The 22,291-nt window shown below is 39.2% G+C and overlaps 2 protein-coding genes across 5 annotated transcripts; one reads left to right on the top strand and one right to left on the bottom strand.

Moving 5' to 3' along the window:
* Positions 1-653: 653 nt before the first annotated feature.
* On the bottom strand, positions 654-20,578 carry dapk2a (death-associated protein kinase 2a). 4 transcript variants are annotated; one of them, XM_074658310.1, is made up of 11 exons: positions 20,457-20,578; positions 16,849-17,081; positions 14,265-14,350; positions 13,890-14,007; positions 9,731-9,952; positions 8,509-8,647; positions 5,312-5,441; positions 3,914-3,989; positions 3,079-3,231; positions 2,657-2,702; positions 654-2,005 (listed from the first exon to the last, which is right to left on the bottom strand). In XM_074658310.1, the coding sequence occupies exons 4-11, from the start codon at positions 13,949-13,951 to the stop codon at positions 1,349-1,351; spliced, it is 1,485 nt and encodes a 494-aa protein (XP_074514411.1). In that variant the 5' UTR covers positions 13,952-14,007; positions 14,265-14,350; positions 16,849-17,081; positions 20,457-20,578; the 3' UTR covers positions 654-1,348. The 4 variants fall into 4 exon arrangements, with proteins under 4 accessions (XP_074514411.1, XP_074514420.1, XP_074514440.1 ...); XM_074658319.1 differs by having other exon boundaries at positions 16,901-17,081; XM_074658339.1 differs by lacking the exon at positions 16,849-17,081 and having other exon boundaries at positions 20,457-20,563.
* sh2d7 (SH2 domain containing 7) lies at positions 16,855-22,050 on the top strand. Its single transcript, XM_074658298.1, has 6 exons — positions 16,855-17,060; positions 17,521-17,610; positions 17,719-17,884; positions 19,570-19,812; positions 20,114-20,962; positions 21,050-22,050. Exons 1-6 carry the CDS (start codon positions 16,918-16,920, stop codon positions 21,092-21,094), a joined length of 1,536 nt encoding a protein of 511 aa, XP_074514399.1. The 5' UTR covers positions 16,855-16,917; the 3' UTR covers positions 21,095-22,050.
* Positions 22,051-22,291: the final 241 nt, after the last annotated feature.

The following is a 22,291-nucleotide window of genomic DNA, read 5'->3' as shown; positions in this document are numbered from 1 at the left end:
TTGTGTCTTTGTAGTCATTTTGTGTCTCTTTGTAGTTGCTTTGTTTCTTTGTAGTCATTTTGTGTCTCTTTGTAGTTGTTTTGTCTCTTTGTAGTCATTTTGTTTCTCTTTGTAGTTGTTTTGTGTCTCTTTGTAATCGTTTTGTCTTTTTGTGTTTTTTTGCCCCTTTTTATAGTCACTGAGTCTCTTTTTAGTTGCTTTGTGTCTCTTTGCAGTAATTTTTTAGTCGTTTTATGTTACTTTGTGGTCATTTTGAGTCTTATCCTGGTTGGTACGGAGGGGGGCGTTGACACTTTGGGCCTGTACCTGGTAGGCCCGTTCAGTAATCCATCCATGATTGTTGTAGCGATATTTCATTTTTTTCATGACCTGCAAGCACCTTAAATGCCCAAAATGCTACCAGCTCTGTTTTAGATCCAGTTGCCTTCCTGACTCAGTAATGTGGAAGTCCACAACAAAGACTCATAAATCCATAAATGTAGATTTAAGTGAACACTGTGCTGATCTTCTGTACGTGCCGATGTTCACGAGACTCCTGAAATAGCACTAATGTTGGGTGCTACAATCTAGTACAAATTTACAAAGTAAACAATATTGTGTAAGCGTGCCTGTGTCAACATCAGCTGGCTGTCACAGTATTGATCAATCTGAACTCATGAGTAACATGCTCTTTAATGTTTGAATGAAGCCAATTTCATTTAAACACATTTGATGGGACATTGATTGATACAGTTAAGCAAATAGGGGGGGCGGATGTGACTCAGAGGGTACAGCGGGTCAACCTTTACTCACTCGGTTGGCGGTTCCATCCTTGGCTCCTCCGGCTCAGTTTTAAAGCCATAGTGAAGATACTGGTATCATATTAAATTAGAAAACCTAAGGAATCCATTGGTACCAACCATGTCATACTAGCTTGTCACGAAGGAGGCTAAATAACAGTCACAACTTTTTGAGCGTTTCAGCCCAATTTTGCCGAGGAAAAACTGGCATGTCCATTTTCAAAGGGGTCCCTTGACCTCTGACCTCCAGATATGTGAATGAACATGGGTTCTATGGGTACCCACAAGTTTTTTAAGAAATGTCAGAATATAATTATTAAATAATGTTTATAATAAAGTGATTTTCGATAAATTATGGGGTAAATATTGGGTTCATTTCGGCAGTAATTGAAAAGAAATTTAAAATAGGTTACTTGCTAATTATCACCTAATTAACATTAAATTTGCGGACCTGTTAAATGAAGTGTTATTGAATAAACTTCTTCTTTGTGAAGGTATTGTGACATAGCATCTGCTCCAGTCACCGTGATTTTAAATGTTTTTCTAATAATCATAAAGCATCTTATTCTTTATCTTTGCTGTCCGGATTCAAAGTCCAGGTTGATCCCGGCCAGCAGCTCTCCTCCACAGGAGCGGTTCAGCAGCTCCTTCAGGGCTTCGTTCACGTCGTTGTTGAAGACGGTGGAGAAGCTGCAGTTGGGGTACCCGCCACCTCCTCCTCCATCCAGAGGAAACGAACCCATCACCTCCTGCACCCACTTCAGCTCGTCGCTCAGCTCCAGACGCAGCGCGTCGAAGTGGTTCTGTCTCTCCTGGAAGCGGCTGCTGACGGCGCCGAGGCCGGAGCTGAAGGCCTGCATGTCGTCCTGCAGGCTCCTCTTGAAGGCCTCCACCTTACGGAACTCGTAGCGGATCTGCGAGAGCTCGTGGCGCACGTCCTCGCTCTCCTCCTTGTACCAGGCCTCCTTCTCGTTGTATATAGACACCATGGCGTCGATGTCCTCCTGCAGGGAGTCGTGGGCTGCTGCCAGGCTGACGAACGAGCTCTCCATCTGGTCTATGTCCTCCACCACCTGGGCGAAACGCTCAAAGTTTACATAGGTGTTGTTGGGCGGCATGCTGGAGTGGGACTTGATGGTGTACTCCCTCAGGCGCTTCGTCTTCAGCTGGCGCCGCTCCCGTTTCTTCGGCTCCTTGGCTTTATTCTCCTCCTTGTGCTCGTTGGACTTCAGGGTTTAAAGAAGGGAGAGTTAGTAACTGTCATCTAAAGGAGGGAAGAGCACGCAGACACAGATACAGACAGCTAATCCAATTATATACTACGTCTACGTCAGAAATGTTCTACACATGGGATTGTTAAAAATAATAAGAAGAGAAGAAATCATTGGTAAAAGAAACTGGAAGCTAAGCATCTAAATGTGTGCAGATTTAAACAGGAACAGGTTCCTGTTTCAGTGTCAACGTCACAATAATGCAGCCAATAACAAGCTGTTAATAGAGAGGTGAAGTCCCGCCCCCTGTGGACCACCATGGGACTTTATTTCGGAAAAAATATGAACGGTAGAAACGGAGAGAGACAAATATTCTTTCGATCCCGTTTGAATTGCTCCATGTTTCTGATGACTGGAAAACGAATTCAACATCCAGGTTCCGACAGTATTCTCCCATCATGCAACACAGTGGGGACATCGACTAAACGGCAGTTTGAAATGTTCTTTTGGGGCCAAAACTATTTCAAATGTAAATAATATGTTTGTAATATGTGTGTCTGAATTATAGTGTTTTTTTATCTCATATCAAACATCAATACGGGCGATACAGGTGATGCATAACTTTTGAACAGCAGCGTAGATTTTAAAAAAGGTTATTCACTTTACCTTGATCCATGGGTGATTAAGAGCATCTTGGATTGTTAATCTCTTCCTGTAAGAGAAAAGTAATATTACTAAACTACTACAGTCACAGAAGGGTTATGTGATTCTGGAGAAGATTACAAAACTGAAATTAACTTTAAGATTGCCCTGAAGTAGCCTACTACAGGCTACAAATAACACAGGAAAGCACATTAACTATTAACACTAAACATACCACCTTAACCCTATAATGTTCCAGTGTGAATAGTATTGGAGTATTATAGACCTACTATAGAAAATGCATAGCCCAAGTATAATAATAATAAATCAATAGGAGCAAGAGATTGCGGATACCGGCCGATACACACGCCAACATGTGAATAAGAGGAGTACTGGCACTTCTTATTTTCCACTTCAAGCAGTGTACGTTAGGCTTGAGCTCTTACATCTTATCCTTCTCCAACAGCTGGCTGATGAATTTCTTGGCCAGCTCGCTGGTGTGGCAGAAGAACTCCTCATCAAACTCATAATTGATGGCAGAAATGTTCCCCAGTGTGTCGTGTTTGGTCTCCCCCAGGAACGGTGAAGCTCCACTCAGCCTGGAACCAAAACACAAAGAGGTTCATCATCATCGTCACCCTCTTTGACGGCAGCTGCTGCTGATGCTGTATAACGTGCAGTATACACTAACCCAGGGGTCAACAACCTTTACTATCAAAAGAGCCATTTTAGAATGAAGGTAACACAGCTTATAGTCTAAGTATATAGTATATAAGTCTAATGCAGTGAGGGCAAATGTACTACAGAGTATTAGGAACACATTGAGGGAAAAAACATCTGAGATTTACACAATAAAGTCATAATATTACGAGAAAAGAAGTTGTAATATTAGAAGAATAAAGACATAAGTTTACGAGAAAAAAAGTCATAATATTACGCAAATAAAGTCATTACTTCACGAAAAAAAAGAAAATAACACGTAAAATTACTACATTATAATATGACTTTATTCTCATAATATTACAATTTTCTTTCTCGTAATATTTTGACTTTATTCTCGAAATCTCAGATTAATTTTTCCCTCAATGTGGCCCTAATACTCCGTCATACCGTCGTACCGTCGTACCAAAGACCTACAACAATGATAAATACAACAAAAAACAGTTATTAATTTCCATTTTTATAAGTCCATAGGGAGCCGCTGGAGAGGAGCTAAAGAGCCGCAGGTTGCTGACCCCTTCACTCGTCTAAGTTACATTATGGTGTGTGTGGTTAACTTGCAGGATGTAGGTGATGACCCCGATGCTCCACATGTCAGCTTCTAACCCCAGAGGCTCGTAGTTGACGATCTCCGGTGCTTGAAAGACAAACAGATGACGGGCAGAATGCTGTTAAAGCAGCTGGAAAGTAAACAATTCAGTTTCACGTATGAATGCTTCCATTCACATGATGGGTATCCAATGAAGTACTCTGTTGTTATCGGTATTACTTTACAGGTACTGTTATTGTAATTCTTTTAAAAGGTCCCATATTGTGCTCATTTTCAGGTTATTACTTGTATTTTGTGTTTTGACTAGAACATGTTTACATGCTGTAATTTAAAGAAAATACCTTTATTTTCGTATATTTTCTTATTCTCGTATTGTCAGCCTGAATATACCTGTATTTACCCTCTGCCTGAAACGCTCCGTTTTAGCTCATTTCAACGGAATTGCAACGGAATTGCGTTGCTAGGCAACAGCTTGGGTCCATGTTTACTTCCTGTCAGCTGATGTTATTTACATACACTGCAACAGGAAATAAACTGGGACACATTTAGAATGTTTATGTCTAAAACTGTGTAATGGTCTAAATATTGTATATTTGTGACATCACAAATGGACAGAAATCCTAACGGCTTGTTTCAAACGCACAATTTCTGAATAAGGGCTGTGTGTATTTCTCCGTATATTGAGCGTTTTGATAGTTTAACAGTATTTATATAGCACTTAAACCTGCTTTATAATATAAAAAGACACGAAAATCGCCCTTTTTACAATATGGGACCTTTAAACAATACCCAGCCCTATCCTCGTCTTACTCTCTGAAGACAGGAAACCTCCTCTTGCCCTCTCTGTTGATGTGTGAGTCACTCAGATAATTGGATGAATACTTGCATTTGAAAATTTTTTATTTTAAGTTGTTAATTAGAGTCAAGATTATTACTATAAATGGCAAAACTGTATTAATGGGCCCCATTAATGGGAGGCAATAGGACCCACTCTTCTTATTCTTCCACGCCATCTTTCCCTGTTACCTTTTCTTTTAATTTCCTTATTTCTTTTTTCTACTCTTTTGTCTTTTGTTTCATTGTGTGTTTATCTTCTTTTAACTTTTTCCCTTTATGTATGTGTGTATGCTTGTGTACGTATATTTATAGTTTAAAATGTTTTATATATTGGTGGAATCCCTGGACCGTGTCTGTCTGTCTGGACATTTTCAGCCTGGATGGACATTAACATTACAACAGCTACAGACACTGGAGATATAATACATCTCAGCATGCATGAGCATCTGATTATTTGCAACATTTTTCTTTCATTTTCTCTGACTGTACGTCAGCAGGTGTATCGGGGTGGAGGAATTTAACCTGCGTTTAGTTGTTTTCTTGGTCGTGTTTGTGTTTACGTGTCGTCTTACCTACAAACTCCGGTGTTCCAAAGATGTTTTTGAACTCAACGCCGGCTTCGATCTTGTGGGCGAGACCGAAGTCGATGAGTTTGATTCTCGGCAGCGGCACGTTCTTGTCCAGCAGCATGATGTTTTCAGGCTGCAGAGGAGAGAGAGACGTTTCAAATGTTTGAGAAAAACTACAAATGACATAAACTATTACACTGTTTCCTGCATGATGTTTATTTTACATTGCAAAACAATAAAATGAGTATAAGTATACGTTCTGTTACAACGGAAGTTGTAAAACTGTCTGTTCATGAGAGCTTCATTCGCAGCTATTCATTTCAAAGTTACTGTGCACACAAGTCAAAGTCATATTTTCTAGATTAAACACAGATAATTGCTCCATCTAGTGGAACAAATCTCCCTCCTGTATTTTACTAAACTCTCTCCTGGTGAGACCGAGGTGATGGCCAAACGGTTCCAGTCAGTGAACTGGAAAAACATCCAAAACCAGCTTCTCCACTTTACAGAGAAAGAAACTCAGAGGAGTCGAGAGGAACACAAAATTAACTTCCATTATTATTTAAGTGTAAAGTTATGTTTTGACCATGGAAACAGCAGAAAATAATCTCACACAAGCTCCATTTAGTAGCGGTTCTGGAGCTTTTGATCATATCACATGATCCGTCATCAGCAGGTGAAGTTTAGACACATCTGGCTCACAAATTCTCACAACGGAAAATGTACAAAATGTGAAAGAAAATCTTCCACTTAACCCACACTTATTATAATAATAATATTAATATTAATATTTTCTCAAATGGTAAAATTTTGATGATTTATTGATGAATAACATAAATGTTGGATGAGTGTTTTGCTTCCAAGATAACAAAATAAGTAATCATAATTATTTTATTTATTTATTTATGTCGCAAGGCTTTTTTATTTAATTCACAAAAACAGAAATACGAAAGGCAAGTTATTAGAGAGCAAGACGTTTTAGTTGTGAGTAATTCAGCAGCATGAGACGAGGGGAAATAAAAAGAGACACCTGTTAATGTCACATGAATACATTCACTAACTCATTAACGTCTCCTTTTCTTCACTAATTCAGTTTTGTCTGCTGGCATTTTCACAAAAACGTAGGAGAAATAAATCTTAGATAGATTTTGTTTAGCTTTAACTCTGTGATTGTTTTGATACAAGAGCAGTAAAGAGTTCAGTTTCTACATCAGCAACATTACAGGTACTTTTATCAAGGATCCAAGACATCGGGTCGTGTGTTCCTTCCTATGATTTAATAAGCATAAAAGGAAGTAATCTATTATGTCTAAAGTTCCGAAAAAAAGTTAGGATACGCTCTGGAAACCTTTTTTTTCATGTTTCCATTTCTGTCTCCCTTTTTTAAATCATGGCTTTATGATAGTTATTAAAGTATTCTACATGTTCTGATCTAAGAAGTGCTACTAAATGGACGCTGTGGGGAGATTGCTGTCTCAAAAACCAGAAGATGAGGCGTTCCTGAGATATCACAAGAATAAGACGGACATGAACTTTGTGACCTTTGACCACCAAACTCTCATCTTTGCGTCAAGTGGACTTTTCGTCAAATTTGAAGAACTTCCCTCCAGGCGTTCCTGAGATATCACGTTCACGAGAATGGACCGGATGGGCAGACAACCTGAGAACAACATGCCTCCGGCCACGGCTGGCGCGGAGGCATAATAACTGTCACATGCTTTGACAGCTGCTTGTCTCTTGATGTGACTGATGTGACCTCAGGATATCTCATTATTTGCAGATTTATTTTGTTGTTGTTGTTGTTTGTTGATGTCTAATGGTTCGTTTCCTTTTTGCTTTTGTCTTCAAATCACATAAATGGTCCATTAATAATAGTTTAATCTGGGATAATCGCTGAGCGTATCTCTGAGAGAAGCCTCACAGAAGATGCTGAATCATCCGGAGTAACAACGTTTGATCGTGAAACGAGCTTTTTACCGCTTTGACAAAATGTCACGGCGGAGCTGAACGAGGTCATTTCAGAGTGACTTTTGTTATGGAAATTGTAGAATTAAAGGTTTATGAAATGTAATCAGTCTTGAATTACATAAATTGGGTATCACTGTAAAGCTGAGACTCTTGTGGATCCAATGAGCCCAACTGTATTCATGTGAGATGATGTTAGTCCCCATAGGAGACATTTCATTGACCTCACTGTTTAAAATGACCTGTGGTGACCTCTAGGATAATCACAGCCTCATGAAACTTTACAGCCACAAACTAGAGCATTCAAAGAATGGATGGATCAGACTAGAGACCTAGAGCATTCAGAGGATGGATGGATCAAACTAGAGACCTAGAGCATTCAGAGGATGGATGGATCAAACTAGAGACCTAGAGCATTCAGAGGATGGATGGATCAGACTAGAGACCTAGAGCATTCAGAGGATGGATGGATCAGACTAGAGACCTAGAGCATTCAGAGGATGGATGGATCAGACTAGAGACCTAGAGCATTCAGAGGATGGATGGATCAGACTAGAGACCTAGAGCATTCAGAGGATGGATGGATCAGACTAGAGACCTAGAGCATTCAGAGGATGGATGGATCAGACTAGAGACCTAGAGCATTCAGAGGATGGATGGATCAGACTAGAGACCTAGAGCATTCAGAGGATGGATGGATCAGACTAGAGACCTAGAGCATTCAGAGGATGGATGGATCAGACTAGAGACCTAGAGCATTCAGAGGATGGATGGATCAGACTGGAGACCTAGAGCATTCAGAGGATGGATGGATCAAACTAGAGACCTAGAGCATTCAGAGGATGGATGGATCAAACTAGAGACCTAGAGCATTCAGAGGATGGATGGATCAAACTAGAGACCTAGAGCATTCAGAGGATGGATGGCTTTCCTAGCTAGATTGACAATAAGGGGGTTTCTGAGCAGTTTACACAACACAAGTGCTCGCCATCCAATCATGTTTATTACAGATTTATGACTAGAAGTCCTTGACACACAGCGCTGAGCAGCATCTCAAATTAAATCGTCAGGTTCCCAGCTTTCAGATGATGTACACCACTTCTATGTGACATCTACTGTTGACCTGCTATCTCCCCCTAAAGACACCCTGTACCCCCCTAAAGAAGACTAAAACGGGTCTATTGTGGGTCTACAGCACATGTAGTTAAAAAGCATCTTGTCTTGTCTGGACAAACCTTGAGATCAAAGTGGGCTATTTTCCTGGCGTGGAGGTAGTTGACCCCCTCGAGGATTTGCTTGATGAACTGAGTGGCCTCTTCCTCGCTCAGAGACTCTTTCTGTGCCAGGAAGTCAAACAGCTCACCTCCAGAGACCCTGGATCACAGACACGCATCATCATCCAACATGCTAAAAATCACTAAATCAATGCAGAGTAACTCTGTGGAGAATGTTTTACATGCTCTAAATCAGCATAAAACAAAGTGAGAGGCTGATATTACAGGAGGACATGAAAACTCACACTGGTAGCATATAGTTCCCTCTCTTTTTCTCCAGACTCTACATGCAAAAACATCGTTTTTTCATGCACAAAACATCCAACATACACATTTAGGTGTACATTTTACTACTTTGTCTGTTTGTGTCTGTAGATTTCTCCTAAATTCATCAAACGTTAGCATTAGATAATGCCTCATTTACATATTTAAACATAACATTTTGTCCGTCGCCATCTTGATTTTTTGCAACCTGAAGTGACACTACAGGGTGGAGCTACGTACAACTGAACGCTGGATAAGACGTTTTTAGGTGACCAAAATGTTGTAAAAAAAAAAAAAAAAGTCATAATATTACAAGAATAAAGTCATAACTTTACGAGAAAAAAAGAAAATAAGTAAAATTACTACTTTATAATATTATGACTTCATTCTCATAATATTATGACTATTCTCGAAATCTCAGATTTATTTTTTTTCCTCAATGTGGCCCTAATACTCCGTCGTACCATAGACCTACAAATATGATAAATAAAAACGAAAATGTAAAAAAAAAAAAGTTATTAATTTCCACTAATTCTTTTTAAAAATCCACAGGGAGCCACTGGAGAAGAGCTAAAGAGCTGCAGGTTGCTGACCTCTGGGCTATGTGAACCCTGGTGGGGAGCTGCATCGCTCAAACTAATGTAAATATTCTACATGTTTTGTGCATCATTTTGTGCACGTATTCCAAAATTCAGCACATTTGGCATGTTTGAAAACTTAAAGATTAAAAGTTTAGAATTTAAAATAAAGTTTTGCAGCACAGCGTGAGTTTGTAATGACGAACTCACCAACTTGACATGAGCCAAAAGGACACAGACTGTTATAAAGAGGCTTTAGATGATGTCATTAACTGTCTAACAGCAGCGCTCTGAATAATTCCAGTAAAGTGATGGTCTGTCTGTCTGTCTGTCTGACTCACAGCTCCAGGATGAGTACCACGTCGGTGCGGTTCTCGTAGACATCGTGCAGCGTGACGATGTTGGGGTGCTGAATCTGCTGCAAGATGTCCACCTCCCGCTCGATCTCCTCTCGCCTCACCCCCCGAGAGCTCGCCATGCTCTGACGCTTCTTGATGAACTTGGCGGCGAATTCCAGACCTGTGCTTTTCTCTCTGCATTGCTTTACGATGGCGAACTGCCCACTGAAACACACAGAGGAGGAACCACAGAGAGTTAAAGACAGGCTGGACTAAAGTAGATTTTATTAACTGCTAAAAAAAGACACAAAAAAGAAACAATGTCATCATTACTTAATTTGTCCACCAGACAAGTTCGTTTTTCTGCTGTAAAATTCAACCATTTTCTGTAACCGCCTATCCTATTCAGGGTCGTGTGGGGGCTTGAGCCGATCCCAGCTGACATTGGGTAAAGGCTGGATTCACCCTGGACAGGTCGCCAGACTATCAAAGAGCTGACACATAGAGACAGACAACCATTTACTCTCACGTTAATTTTTAAGTATTGCGATTCGATATTACGATTTATTGTGATTATTGTTAACTTTTTTACCACTAGACCATGGGAACAAGTTGAATCATACACTTCTAGGCACTTTTACTTTAGAAAATATCTAAATTAATCCTGTAAAAATGTTTGATTTTCAGCATGTATGTAGTCAGAGATGTCGGAAGTCAAATACATGAGTCATTGTCAGGAATTATTTATAATTCAGCAACCCAAAAATCAAAGAATGAAGACATTTCCCTCACAAATTAGTGGTATTTTCTTTTTGATTTATAAGGGATATGTAATGTTTTATACTTGTGTTGAATATAATCCAATCAATCTTATTTCCATAGATGTATTTTGTATATACAGTTCCTTTTGTTAACACCTTATTTTAAAAAACCGGACGCATTCCCACGTGTCTACTTCCTCTAACTTCTCCAAGGTGGTCTCTAGCTCTCCCGTCAGCTCCCTTCTCTTTACCCATCCACGGTCAGCTCCATCGGGGCCGTTTCAATGCAGAGAACATAAATGTCAGTATCTGGGTGCTCTACAGTCATAGCGTCGGCCCTTTTGACCACGGAGACGAGAGCGACGGCCGGCTCGACCGCAACGTTACCGCCATACCAAAACGTTTCTTGTCCATGACAGAGTTAGCATGCAGCTTTAGCTCTGCTCTGTCTAGCTCTGCTTTTCCTGTCAATGTGTGAAACCCAAAGTGTTTCCATCCTTTACTGGATGTGTAGTGTTTACCACGCTGGATTTAACATGTGAGGGTGCAGGTCGTATACACGCTGACCCTTCAACGGTTTCTACTTTGTTCTTTTGGCAGAAGAAAAGTCTGACATATGTCCAAAAAAATTCTAAAAATGTCCCAAAGTTATCCGAAAAAAATGTCTGAAAAAGGCTGAAGAAAGGCCGACATATATCTAGAAAAGAAAATCAGAAAAATGCCTGAAATAATGTCTGAAAAATTACCAAACAAAATTCTGAAAAATGTCCAAAACAATGTAAGAAAGTAGGCCAAAGAAAGGCAGAAGAAAAGTCTAACATGTTTCCAAAATTATTCCAAAAAATGTTCTAAAAATGTCCTAAAGATATCCGAAAAAATGTCTGAAAATGTCCGAAAATATGTCTGAAAAAGGCTGAAGAAAGGCCGACATACATCTAAAAAGAAATCCGAAAACTGTCTGAAAAAATGTCTGAAAAATTACCAAAAAAATTGGAAATATGTCCAAAAAATTTATGAAAGTTGGCCGAAGAAAGGCAGAAGAAAATTCTGACATAAATTATAAGTCTGAAAAATGTCCTAAAAATATCTGAAAAAAAATCTGATCAAATATCTGGAAAATGTAAAAAACGGTCAAATAGTCAAATGTGAAAAAAAGTAAAAATGTAAAAATGTAAAAAAACAACACAAAAAACCCCACAAAAAGGTCGAAAAATATGCTGATGAAAGGCGGACATATTTCCCCAAAAATGTCCGTTTCGGCTCGCTGTGGTTTGTTTTGGTTGACGGATACGGAATGGATATGACATCACATTACTCAGACTGCAACAATAAAAGCGGTAACTTCCTTCTACCTCCACATAGACTCAAATAAAGCAAATATATCGATTCTGGCATTAAAAAAAATAATAATAAAAAAATAAAATTGCAATACATAGGTGAATCATTTTTTTCCCAGCCCTAACAGCTGCATCTGTTTATTTCTGGTTTACTTGACTGGTTTGTAATCTAACACTCCACTTCCTCATTATCAGCCAGTCTGGGAGCAGATATAGCCGCTGCTAAAGATAGACGAGTCCTTTAACGTGCGTAACAGTTGTTTCTCTACTGGACGACACACAGCAACTAAACTATCAGCACAAAACACACGAGACAGTTAATGTTTCTCCTACCAGGAATATTTCAGTGTAATCTGAGGTTATAGGTAATCTGTAATCTGTCAAAGAGGAAGCTCAATTTGACTCCTGTTAAAAAGGAAAATAGAAAAATACACCACTGAGTTGCAGGAAGCAGTTAATGATTCAGGGTAATTTCCATGTTGTTATTACAGCACAGCAGTAATAACTGCTTGTTGGTGCTCTGTTTTCAAATATTCCATTCTAAATGATATCATGACAAACTACATGATTACTTTTATCAGGGTTATGTTTTTCTTTATGATGATCAAAGATGTTGTATATCAAATATTACTGACGTCTGATAAAGTACAATACTGGAATAATATGGTAATTATGTGAAGAAGTTGTGCCACACTTTACACCAGTCTAATAATATATATTCAAAGGATTTTGAGCTGTAAACAAAACAAGACAAAATATTAATTCCAATAAATCATAATTTCCCAGAAGTGGATTCTTCATAAATAATTTCTTTATATATAAAACATTAAAATAAAATAAATGACAGAAGATTTCCCACTGAAATAAATGAATATATAAATAAATACAATGTATAGAGGTAGAATATGGTGCTAGTTTTTATTTGTTGCTCAATTTTGTTAAGATTTATGTTTTTATTATTTTTATTCATTATCTATCAATCTATTGCCAAGTTTTTGTAACGCACGATAGGCTACATTTATTAAAGTAGTTATGAACTGCATTCACACTATTGGTTATTTGGATTCTGATTTACATTAAAGGTCTTATTGATAATATTTTATGTAGATTAATATTTTAAAAATAAATGATACATCTACAGAACCTTTAGAAAGGTGCCAAATAAAAGTATGGCTTTTCCTGAAAAATAAATAATTATGATTGTGAATTAATCATTTAAAACATTTTGGCGGGTCCAAAATTAATGTTTTGTTTACCTTTACCAAAAAGAAGTTTATTCAAGTGTACTATTAGTATACTTCTTTTAAACCTAAAATAAGACAGTTTACTTTCAGTTTACTTTTTATGCACTTATCAGAGATATTGACAAGTATACAGAGAAGTCTAAGTGTACTTGGCTTATACTTGTACTTAATCTTTTGATCGAGATATACTTAAGAATAGTGAAAGTTAGTATACTAGTCTTATTTAACTAGTAGTTTGCTGAATATACATTAAAGTGCACTTTCATAAACTATAAAGTGGGCTACAATTATATACAGGAATTTTATGCAGTTTTGTTTTCTAATATTATTATTTCTTCAAACCATTATTGCTACTGACAAATTTAGATTTATATACGTGTATGTGCACTAGATATGTGTTCATTGTTTATATAAATATATTATTATTTTAAAATTTAAAATTTTCTATTCATTTTTCTTCATTATTGCAATCATTACTTTGACTGTATCTTTTATTTTTATATTTCAATTTACTCATTATTATTATTATTATTATTATTATTATTGTGTAGTTAAAGTATATTTAATACAAGGATAGGTTCATTATCAATAATATATCATTACCACATTTTTTCTATAATTATTAATTTCTTATGTAATTTAATTTAATTTAATTTAATTATTATTTATCTATTTTTCTGATTTCAATATATGTTTTCAAAACAAACAAAAAAATGTTAATGCAATTTGGAATTAAATTGTAAAATAAGCCTTTTGCTAATAAAAATAAATCTTTTAAAAAAAAAAATAATTTAAAGAAATAATGCATGCATGTCTGTACCTTCCCAACTCTTCACCAATTTCATAGAAGTCCTCCACTTTCTGCTGTTTGAATAAATCCATGTCTGCAGACTCTTCACTGGTGTGTGTGGTGAGAATAAAACTTCATCTCTATTTACCTGAAATATAACAAAACACTTATTTTATCATCTGGAAAACATTTTTCTACAACTCTTTAAATAAATAAATAAATAAATAAATGCAACATTACAACATTTAATGAAACGGAGAGATATTAAAACATGACTTTATATCCTGTTATAGAGAATGTAACTGCAGTTAAAAGTTGGACCACAGACTGTTTGACTGAAACAAGAAACTATTATTGTAAATGTCATAAATAATACAACAAATAATACAAACAGAAATGTCTCACCGTGTGAAACACTTGATCATGGACACCATGTCCTCCTGCTGTCCTGTGTGCGTCTCTAACGTGGAGAGCAGAGTTCACCAGCACCACTAGAGGAGAGCGTCATGCAGAACTCCATTAAGAAAACTACACATTTAATGCTGCAGCTTATAACTGAAAACAGGAAAATTACAATACATTTTCAAAACCTAACATATTCCTATGATGTAGTGCACAAAGTTGAATGTCAACAGTGAGTCAAGCAAAGCAGAAGTGTTTGAATTGAAGTTAAATATTAGTTTTATGTGTTCACACAGCGCCTTACACTCTTACCTGATAGCATACACAATTTAGCCAATTTATTTTAAAAAGATGATTTTAGGTGTTTTAATTTCATGCCGAATAGAAGACTGACCCGTTACAACTCAGGTGATTTATTCAAAAGTGTTAAATGAGGTACGTAGCTCTGCAGAAAGGTAGGTAAACTTTTAATTTGCAATAATATAAATGAGGTTTGGCGTCATCGTGTCTGTGTGTGCGCGCTCTGCCTCTTGGCTCGACCATCTGTTCAGTTTGCGCGTGAATTTATGTCACCTGTTGTCTCGCGCGCTCCAGCACACTGTCAACACTGAAAATCAGTTGTTTTTTAAATTATTTTTTTATTATTTTAATAAGGCTGATTAACATAAACATTTACATTTTTTGTTTATTTTAATAAATATAATTTTATTTATTTATTATTTTTTCACCCTGAAAATTGTCTCTTTCATAGGGTACCAGAAAGGTGAATGCAAATTCTGATCAATAAAATATTAAATTATTATTATTATTATTATTATTATTATTATTTATTTTTTAATACTTGCGCCCCTCCCCATACAAGTATTTCTGTCCCAATCAAGAACAAATTCACTTTTATAATAATATAATTAGCAAAATAATAGTCAGTGGTTGAAGTAACTAAGTACATTTACTCAAGTACTTACATTTTTGAGGAACTTGTACTTTACTTGAGCGTTTCTATTTTATTTCTTCTGACTTCTACTACATCTCAGGGGGGAATATTGTACTTTTCACTCCACTACATTTGAAATCGGAAAACTTTGCAGATTATGATTTTACAAACATGTATGATCCATTTTTATACAGAATAGTGTACAACCTAGTAAAACATCTCAACCTGCTGTGATATTAAAGCAGCAGCAGGTAGAAATGGAGCCAATATGATTAAAGAAAGTTATTTAAAAAAAAAAATCATGTTCCTCTGTGTCCTCCGGTGCTCCTAATGGCATCTACAAGATTTCACAGACCGGAGGAAAACAACCAATCAGACCCGAGCTGGAGCATCGTCTCTGAGCAGCTGTCAATCACTCGTCAACTCCGACCAAACGGTCAAACTAGGCAGCGTTGATCAAATATGAATCAATATTCTGTTTCTGTAATGCCTATTTCTCTCCTCAAATGTTCACAGGAACATCTTGTAGTGTACGGTTTAGCTGTAAAATGAGAAAGTTTGTGTGACCCGGCAGCCATGTTGAGATCTGCTGAGGAAATACCAAGCACCACCCAGCAGCCGGAGCACAGCCAATAGGAACGCTCTCTCTCTCTGAAATGACCTGTGATTGGTCAAAGTCTCCCGTCACGGGCTAGATGATCTAAAGCCTGAAAACAGAGCAATGAGGAGGAGCAGAAGTCTAGTATAGTAGTATAGTCTAGTAATATGCTGAAAGGTTATTATGGGATCACTGCCCAATGATGCCAAGCTTTAATGCAGCGTGATGTGCAGAATCCAGTTGTTAAAGGTCCCATATTTGGAAAAAGTGAGATTTTCATGTCTTTTATATTATAAAGCAGGTTTAAGTGCTTTATAAATACTATTGAACTATCAAAACGCTCAATATACAGAGAAACACACACAGCAGCCCGTATTCAGAAATTGTGCGTTTGAAACAAGCCGTCAGGATTTCTGTTCATTTGTGATGTCACAAATATACAATTATATATAGATCATTTCACGGTTTTAAACGTAAACATTCTAAATGTGTCCCAGTTTATTTCCTGTTGCAGTGTATGTAAAAAACATCAGCTGACAGGAAGTAAACATGGACCCAAACTGTTGCCTAGCAACACAATTCCATTGCGATTCCGTTGAAATGCAGTAAACGGAGTGTTTCAGACAGAGGGTAAATACAGGTATGTTCAGGCAGACAGTATGAGGGAAATAAAATTTTTGTTTTTTTAACATTACAGCATGTAAACATGTTCTAGTAGAAACACAAAATACAAGTAAGAGCACGATATGGGACCTTTAAGTAGGGATGAAGTTGCATGTAAATCACATCATTACAGGCTGGCTGAGTCTCTATAATGAGACTGTGAGATCAGATCTTTGTCCCCACGCCGTGATCAATACAAACACACATTCATGTTCCAACTCTTCCAGTTTACACATACATTTGGGACCAGGAACACAGATAGTAAAATGCAACCTGCAGCCCAGTGAGAGCTGGAGGAGTCACTGACTGAAACAATACCACTATTCAGATGACGAGAGACACCCAATGGAAATAGTCAAATGAGGCACCTGGACTTCCTGTAGAGAGTTTACCTGAGCAAAGAGCATGCTGTTACTACCACTGCTCCGTCAGCTGCCCACACACCTGTGAGGACGGAGAAGATGGCGGGTGTAGACCTGAACATGGAGTCATCGGAGGGAGGCCTGAAGGAGCTGGTGCTCAGGTGGTTCACTGAGACTCAGGCGCCGCTCATCCTCAACAACGGGAACTTCCCTGACTGGTTTCAAGGCTTCGCCGCACGAAAGTAAGAAAAAGAGTCCAGGATCTGTGGTGACGGAGGGAAGGGAAAGTTTTCATTTGAATGCATTGATAGTAGAGGTTTACACTTGTTCAGGTCTTATAGGTTCTAACAGGAAGTGGTGCTTGATTTGCCTTTATTTTAATAGATTTCATTATGTGACCCGAGTGTGTTTTATTCCTTATGAATTCAACTCTCTATTTGTAAGACTAATATTTGTTTATTTTAAAAGTGACTTGCTTTTAATTCGAGGAACAGATGATAATGGACTTCCAGATATTAAAGCTGTTTTTCCAGGGTGAGAAACCGATAGAACTGACAGGATCAGTCTCTGAGATGTATCATCAGCTCGTATCTCTCCATTATTCCCTCTCACGCACATCACTCAGGGAAAACAGAGGTTTGTATGACGTGGCGGTGTTATATTTAGACCTAATTTGCCTGTTTAATTGGTTGTGTCTGGCAGGGACACAGAAGATCTGCTGAGAGATAAAGCTCTGGGCTGTTTTCTCATTCGCCTCAGTGATAAAGCCGTCGGCTACATCCTGTCCTACAAGTGAGCCAAATCAACTCTGATCAACATAGACAACAGTTTGCTTCTTCTTCTTCTTCTTCTTCTTCTTCTTCTTCCTCTCTGATTCATCTCTGTTTCCTCCTCCAACAGGGGCCAGGACAGGTGCCGCCATTTTGTCATCACCCAGAATCCCGATGGGCAGTTCTCCATATCGGGAGACAGTCAGACGTACCGCAGTCTCAAAGAGCTCATCGAGCATTACAAAGTCAGCCCCATCCAGCCCTTTGGAGAATACCTCACCTCCAGTTGTTATGAGGTGAGGAGGGGCCTGTTTGTTGTAGTTGTGTTATTCCTACTCCTACTGTACGACCACATCGTTTGCGATGTAAAGCCAAAGCTCACGGTGTAAAGGGACTCTATGTAAGAATCAGAAATGTCTTGTTAACAGCGACACCTGTGGCCGTTAAGTCAACGACAGTCAGCGTCCTGTTGCTCGCGCTTGTGCTCGCTCTACATAGACATGAAGGAGCATCGCTCAAAACAGTGAGGAGACACACGTCAGCTAAAAGCACAATATCACTCTATATTTCAGCTGCTTGGCAGTAATGTTAGCTGACCAGACGAAGGTCTCTCCATGAATCAATGCTGATCCTAGTGTTGGCTTTTCCTGCTTCAGCCTCCCGACCGCGGCCGGGTGGAACAGGGGAGACGCCGGAGTTTTGGTCGGAGACGATAACGTTTCTCTCTGCGGAGTCCCGTCACTTCACAAGACACGGGAAACCTCTGTTGGTCTGGAGGAGCTGCAGCAGTTATTTCTGCACAAACGTCCACTGTACATTCACTAGATATTCTCAGAGCTAAACTAACTCTTCTGCAGTGTGGAGTGTGCAGCATGCACATGAGAGGTGGAGAGAGAGAGTGAGAACGAGCGCGGTGTGTGAGTGAAGGTAAGCAGGCAGAGGAGCAGAGGAGCAGATACTCTGGTCCTGGAGACCAAAGCTACGGTCTCCTCCGCGTCCTCCGACCGCGGCCAACACTGTTTAACAGCTTCACTAGATACAACCAAGAGGTTTTGGTGCTTCCGTGTAGTTTGTGTTGGACTCTGAGTCTGAACAGCGGAGACACATGTGAGTGTGCATGGGACACCGACCAGCAATGCGATACGTTGCAATGCGATACAGCAATACGTGTAAGAAGTTACAAACAGTCCCTTTAAATGAAGTTTTCCATCCTTTTGTGTGCCATATCATTTACTGTTTTTTTTTTTTTTGTTTGATGCACCTTCTTACCTGAAGCACAGACTTTGATTAACTCTGCATCTAAAACAGGTCTGTAATTTTAATCACAGCAGGTTTTAATTATAACAGGTTAAATCAGACATTAATACACTTCAACACTCCAGCTTCTAAATCTGAGAGGCCATAATAATAATAATAATAATAATAATAACACACCGCTGGTTTAATTTCACCCCTTACAAAAAAGTACTTCAAGTTTATTTTATGAAATAAAGTAAAATAAAATTCAAGTATATTTCCCACATATACTTTATGTAGTAAGTATACTAATATAAATGTACTGGTGGTATACTTGTAAGTGTCCTACTTCAATACTTCTTGGGACTAAATAAGCCCACTTTTTAGTTTATGAAAGTGCACTTTAAAGTTTACTCTCAGTAAACTACTAGTTAAATAGTTTTTATACTACAAGTATACCAACTTATACTTTTCTTAAGTATATCTTGATCAAAAGATTAAATACAAGTATAAGCCAAGTTAGACTTTTTTGTATACTTGTCAGTATGAGCCAAGTATACTTTTGCTAAGTATATCTCTGATAAGTACATAACAAGTAAACTGAAAGTATACTCTTATTTTAAGTTTAAAAGAAGTATACTAATAGTACACTTGAATAAACGTCTTTTTGGTAAGGGTGGTGCCGTCATCATTTCCATGTCTCACTTGTGAAAAGAGACCAATAACAACGGTTGTTCCTCTCCAGGTGAACGAAGGTGAGCTGTACGATGTGGTGAACTACAAAGCCAGAGGGATGCCTGGGGTGAGCGTCCAAGCTCTGCGGACTCTGTGGGACCACAAACATGATCGCCACAGCGACCCGGGCACGAACCAGAGGATTCAGCAGCACAACGACGGTCCTGCAGTTCAGCTGCCTGCACTGCCACTGAAATCTAAGAGCAGAAAGCTGACGGGAGCGGCGTCTGTAGACACAACGTCCCTCTCACAGGTACCAAGGACATGAGAACTGAGGGATTGTTAGTTGTGCTGCACGCAAAGACAATTTTAGAGTTTTGTACTTCATCAAAAGATCTAGGTCAGACCAGGGGTCAGCAACCTTTACTACTAAATCCAAACCCGTACTGGGTTTGAATTTAATGTATTGGCTTCATATCGCAATATATTCCAGAAGTCTGAAATGCAAAAAGATGTCCCACATTAGGCTAATTCACCCTAAATCTTTAAAATGCCAAATAAATGAGGAGAGATTGTTGGTGTCATCCATATCCTGATGTTGTGGTGTCTTTCAGGGCATTCCTCCAGTACCAAAGAGAGGCCTTCCTCTTGGCTTCACTCTGAGTGACACAACATCACATCCAAGTGAAACCCAGACCGACCCGAACAGACCAGAGACACCCAGAGGAACCGCAGACCCGGCAGATGACCCGCTGATGTCTGACACAGACTCGTCTAACACCCCTGACACCAACTATCCAGGTGATCTTTGTCCACCAGGTTTCTCTGAGCTCACACAGCTGGTGAGCAGAAGCAAATCTCTACCGAGACTCAGCAGCAGCAGCAGCATGGAGGAGGAGGAGGAGGAGGAAGAGTACTCGAACCAGCTCAGTCACTCCTTCTCAACATCTTACTCACCTTCTCTGCTGAAGAGGGTCACCGGTCCCACCTACTCCCTCCACGAGCCGAGCAGCTCCAGCTCGGAGCAGCAGGCTGCTGATGCAGAGATGTTGAAGTCCAACCCGCTGTACCAGATCTCAGAGCGGGCTGGAAGAGGGAGGTCAGCTCCACAGGCAGAAGGAATGTACGCCGAGGTCCCCCACAGATCCCCCCGAGATGGGCTGCCTGATAACACCTACTCCCTCCACGAGCCGAGCAGCTCCAGCTCGGAGCAGCAGGCTGCTGATGCAGAGATGCTGAAGTCCAACCCGCTGTACCATACCTCGGAGGGGGCTGGAGAAGGGAGGTCAGCTCCGCATGGAGAAGGCATGTACGCCGAGGTCCCCCACAGGTCCCCCCGAGGTGAGCTGCCCGATAACACCTACGAGCAGATCCCCGGGGAGGCCAAGGCCGCCCCCAGCAACACCTACGAGTCGTTGGACGACTTGAAGACCAAGAAGTCCAAATTCACCTGGAAGAAAAATGTAAGTCAGAAAGTAAAATCAGAGTTGTTGATGATATTGAGAGCAGAAATATATGATTTAATGTCTGTCTCTTTTTTCTGTTTGCAGAATGTGAAATGGAAAAATTTCCTCCCTGATTACAAGAAGAAATAAAAGGACTCAATGACTGATTGATATTGAGACAGAAATGGAAAGAGCATTACAAATAAATCCCTTTTATAATGGCATTTTATTAACCCTCTGAGACCCACAATAGACCTGTTTTTAGTCTTCTTTAGGGGGGTACAGAGGGTCTTTAGGGGGAGATAGCAGGTCAACAGTGGATGTCACATAAAAGTGGTGAACATCATCTGAAAGCTGGGAACCTGGAGATTAATTTGAGATGCTGCTCAGCACTGAGTGTCAAGTTGTTCTAGTCAAAAATCCGAAATAAACATGAATTAATTAATTATTTAAAATGAATTGTAAAAGTGTATAAGGGTTTAGAACACTATGATAGAAGTAAATGATGTCCATCTCCATGCTCCATTATGTCTCATAAGTTGTTGCAGCAATTTTTACATTGATACCATTTGTTACACAGATTTGGTGCTAAATTTAACCATTTTTTACCCCTCGAGAATTAATAAAAATGACCAATAATCCCTCCAAAATACCACATTAAGACACCAAGACCTTGAGGAACACCGTAGAAGAAGACATGCTGTGATTTGGGATCAAAAACTTTTGACATTTTGGAGATTTCTGCAAGAATTGGCATTTTTTCGGTGACTTGATGGCGAGCACTTCTGTTCAGAAACCCCCTTATTGTCAATCTAGCTAGGAAAGCCATCCATCCTCTGAATGCTCTAGGTCTCTAGTCTGATCCATCCATCCTCTGAATGCTCTAGGTCTCTAGTCTGATCCATCCATCCTCTGAATGCTCTAGGTCTCTAGTCTGATCCATCCATCCTCTGAATGCTCTAGGTCTCTAGTCTGATCCATCCATCCTCTGAATGCTCTAGGTCTCTAGTCTGATCCATCCATCCTCTGAATGCTCTAGGTCTCTAGTCTGATCCATCCATTCTCTGAATGCTCTAGGTCTCTAGTTTGATCCATCCATCCTCTGAATGCTCTAGGTCTCTAGTTTGATCCATCCATCCTCTGAATGCTCTAGGTCTCTAGTCTGATCCATCCATCCTCTGAATGCTCTAGGTCTCTAGTTTGATCCATCCATCCTCTGAATGCTCTAGGTCTCTAGTTTGATCCATCCATCCTCTGAATGCTCTAGGTCTCTAGTCTGATCCATCCATCCTCTGAATGCTCTAGGTCTCTAGTTTGATCCATCCATCCTCTGAATGCTCTAGGTCT

The sequence above is a fragment of the Sebastes fasciatus genome, chromosome 2, assembly GCF_043250625.1.
Source record: "Sebastes fasciatus isolate fSebFas1 chromosome 2, fSebFas1.pri, whole genome shotgun sequence".
Taxonomy (NCBI): Eukaryota; Metazoa; Chordata; class Actinopteri; order Perciformes; family Sebastidae; genus Sebastes; species Sebastes fasciatus.
Note: the sequence above shows the minus strand (reverse complement) of the source record. Positions and strands in the feature narration are given on the sequence as shown.

Bases quoted from the DNA above. Each gene is read 5' to 3' on its own strand.
- dapk2a (XM_074658310.1), bottom strand. From the start codon at position 13,951: ATGGATTTATTCAAACAGCAGAAAGTGGAGGACTTCTATGAAATTGGT. The intron at 9,953-13,889 runs GTACAGACATGC...TGTGTGTTTCAG, and splicing joins ATTGGTGAAGAGTTGGGAAG to TGGGCAGTTCGCCATCGTAA. The intron at 2,703-3,078 runs GTAAGAGCTCAA...TTTCTCTTACAG, and splicing joins CTGTTGGAGAAGGATAAGAT to GAAGAGATTAACAATCCAAG.
- sh2d7 (XM_074658298.1), top strand. From the start codon at position 16,918: ATGGCGGGTGTAGACCTGAACATGGAGTCATCGGAGGGAGGCCTGAAG. The intron at 17,061-17,520 runs GTAAGAAAAAGA...TGTGTCTGGCAG, and splicing joins CAAGGCTTCGCCGCACGAAA to GGACACAGAAGATCTGCTGA. The intron at 17,611-17,718 runs GTGAGCCAAATC...CTCCTCCAACAG, and splicing joins GGCTACATCCTGTCCTACAA to GGGCCAGGACAGGTGCCGCC.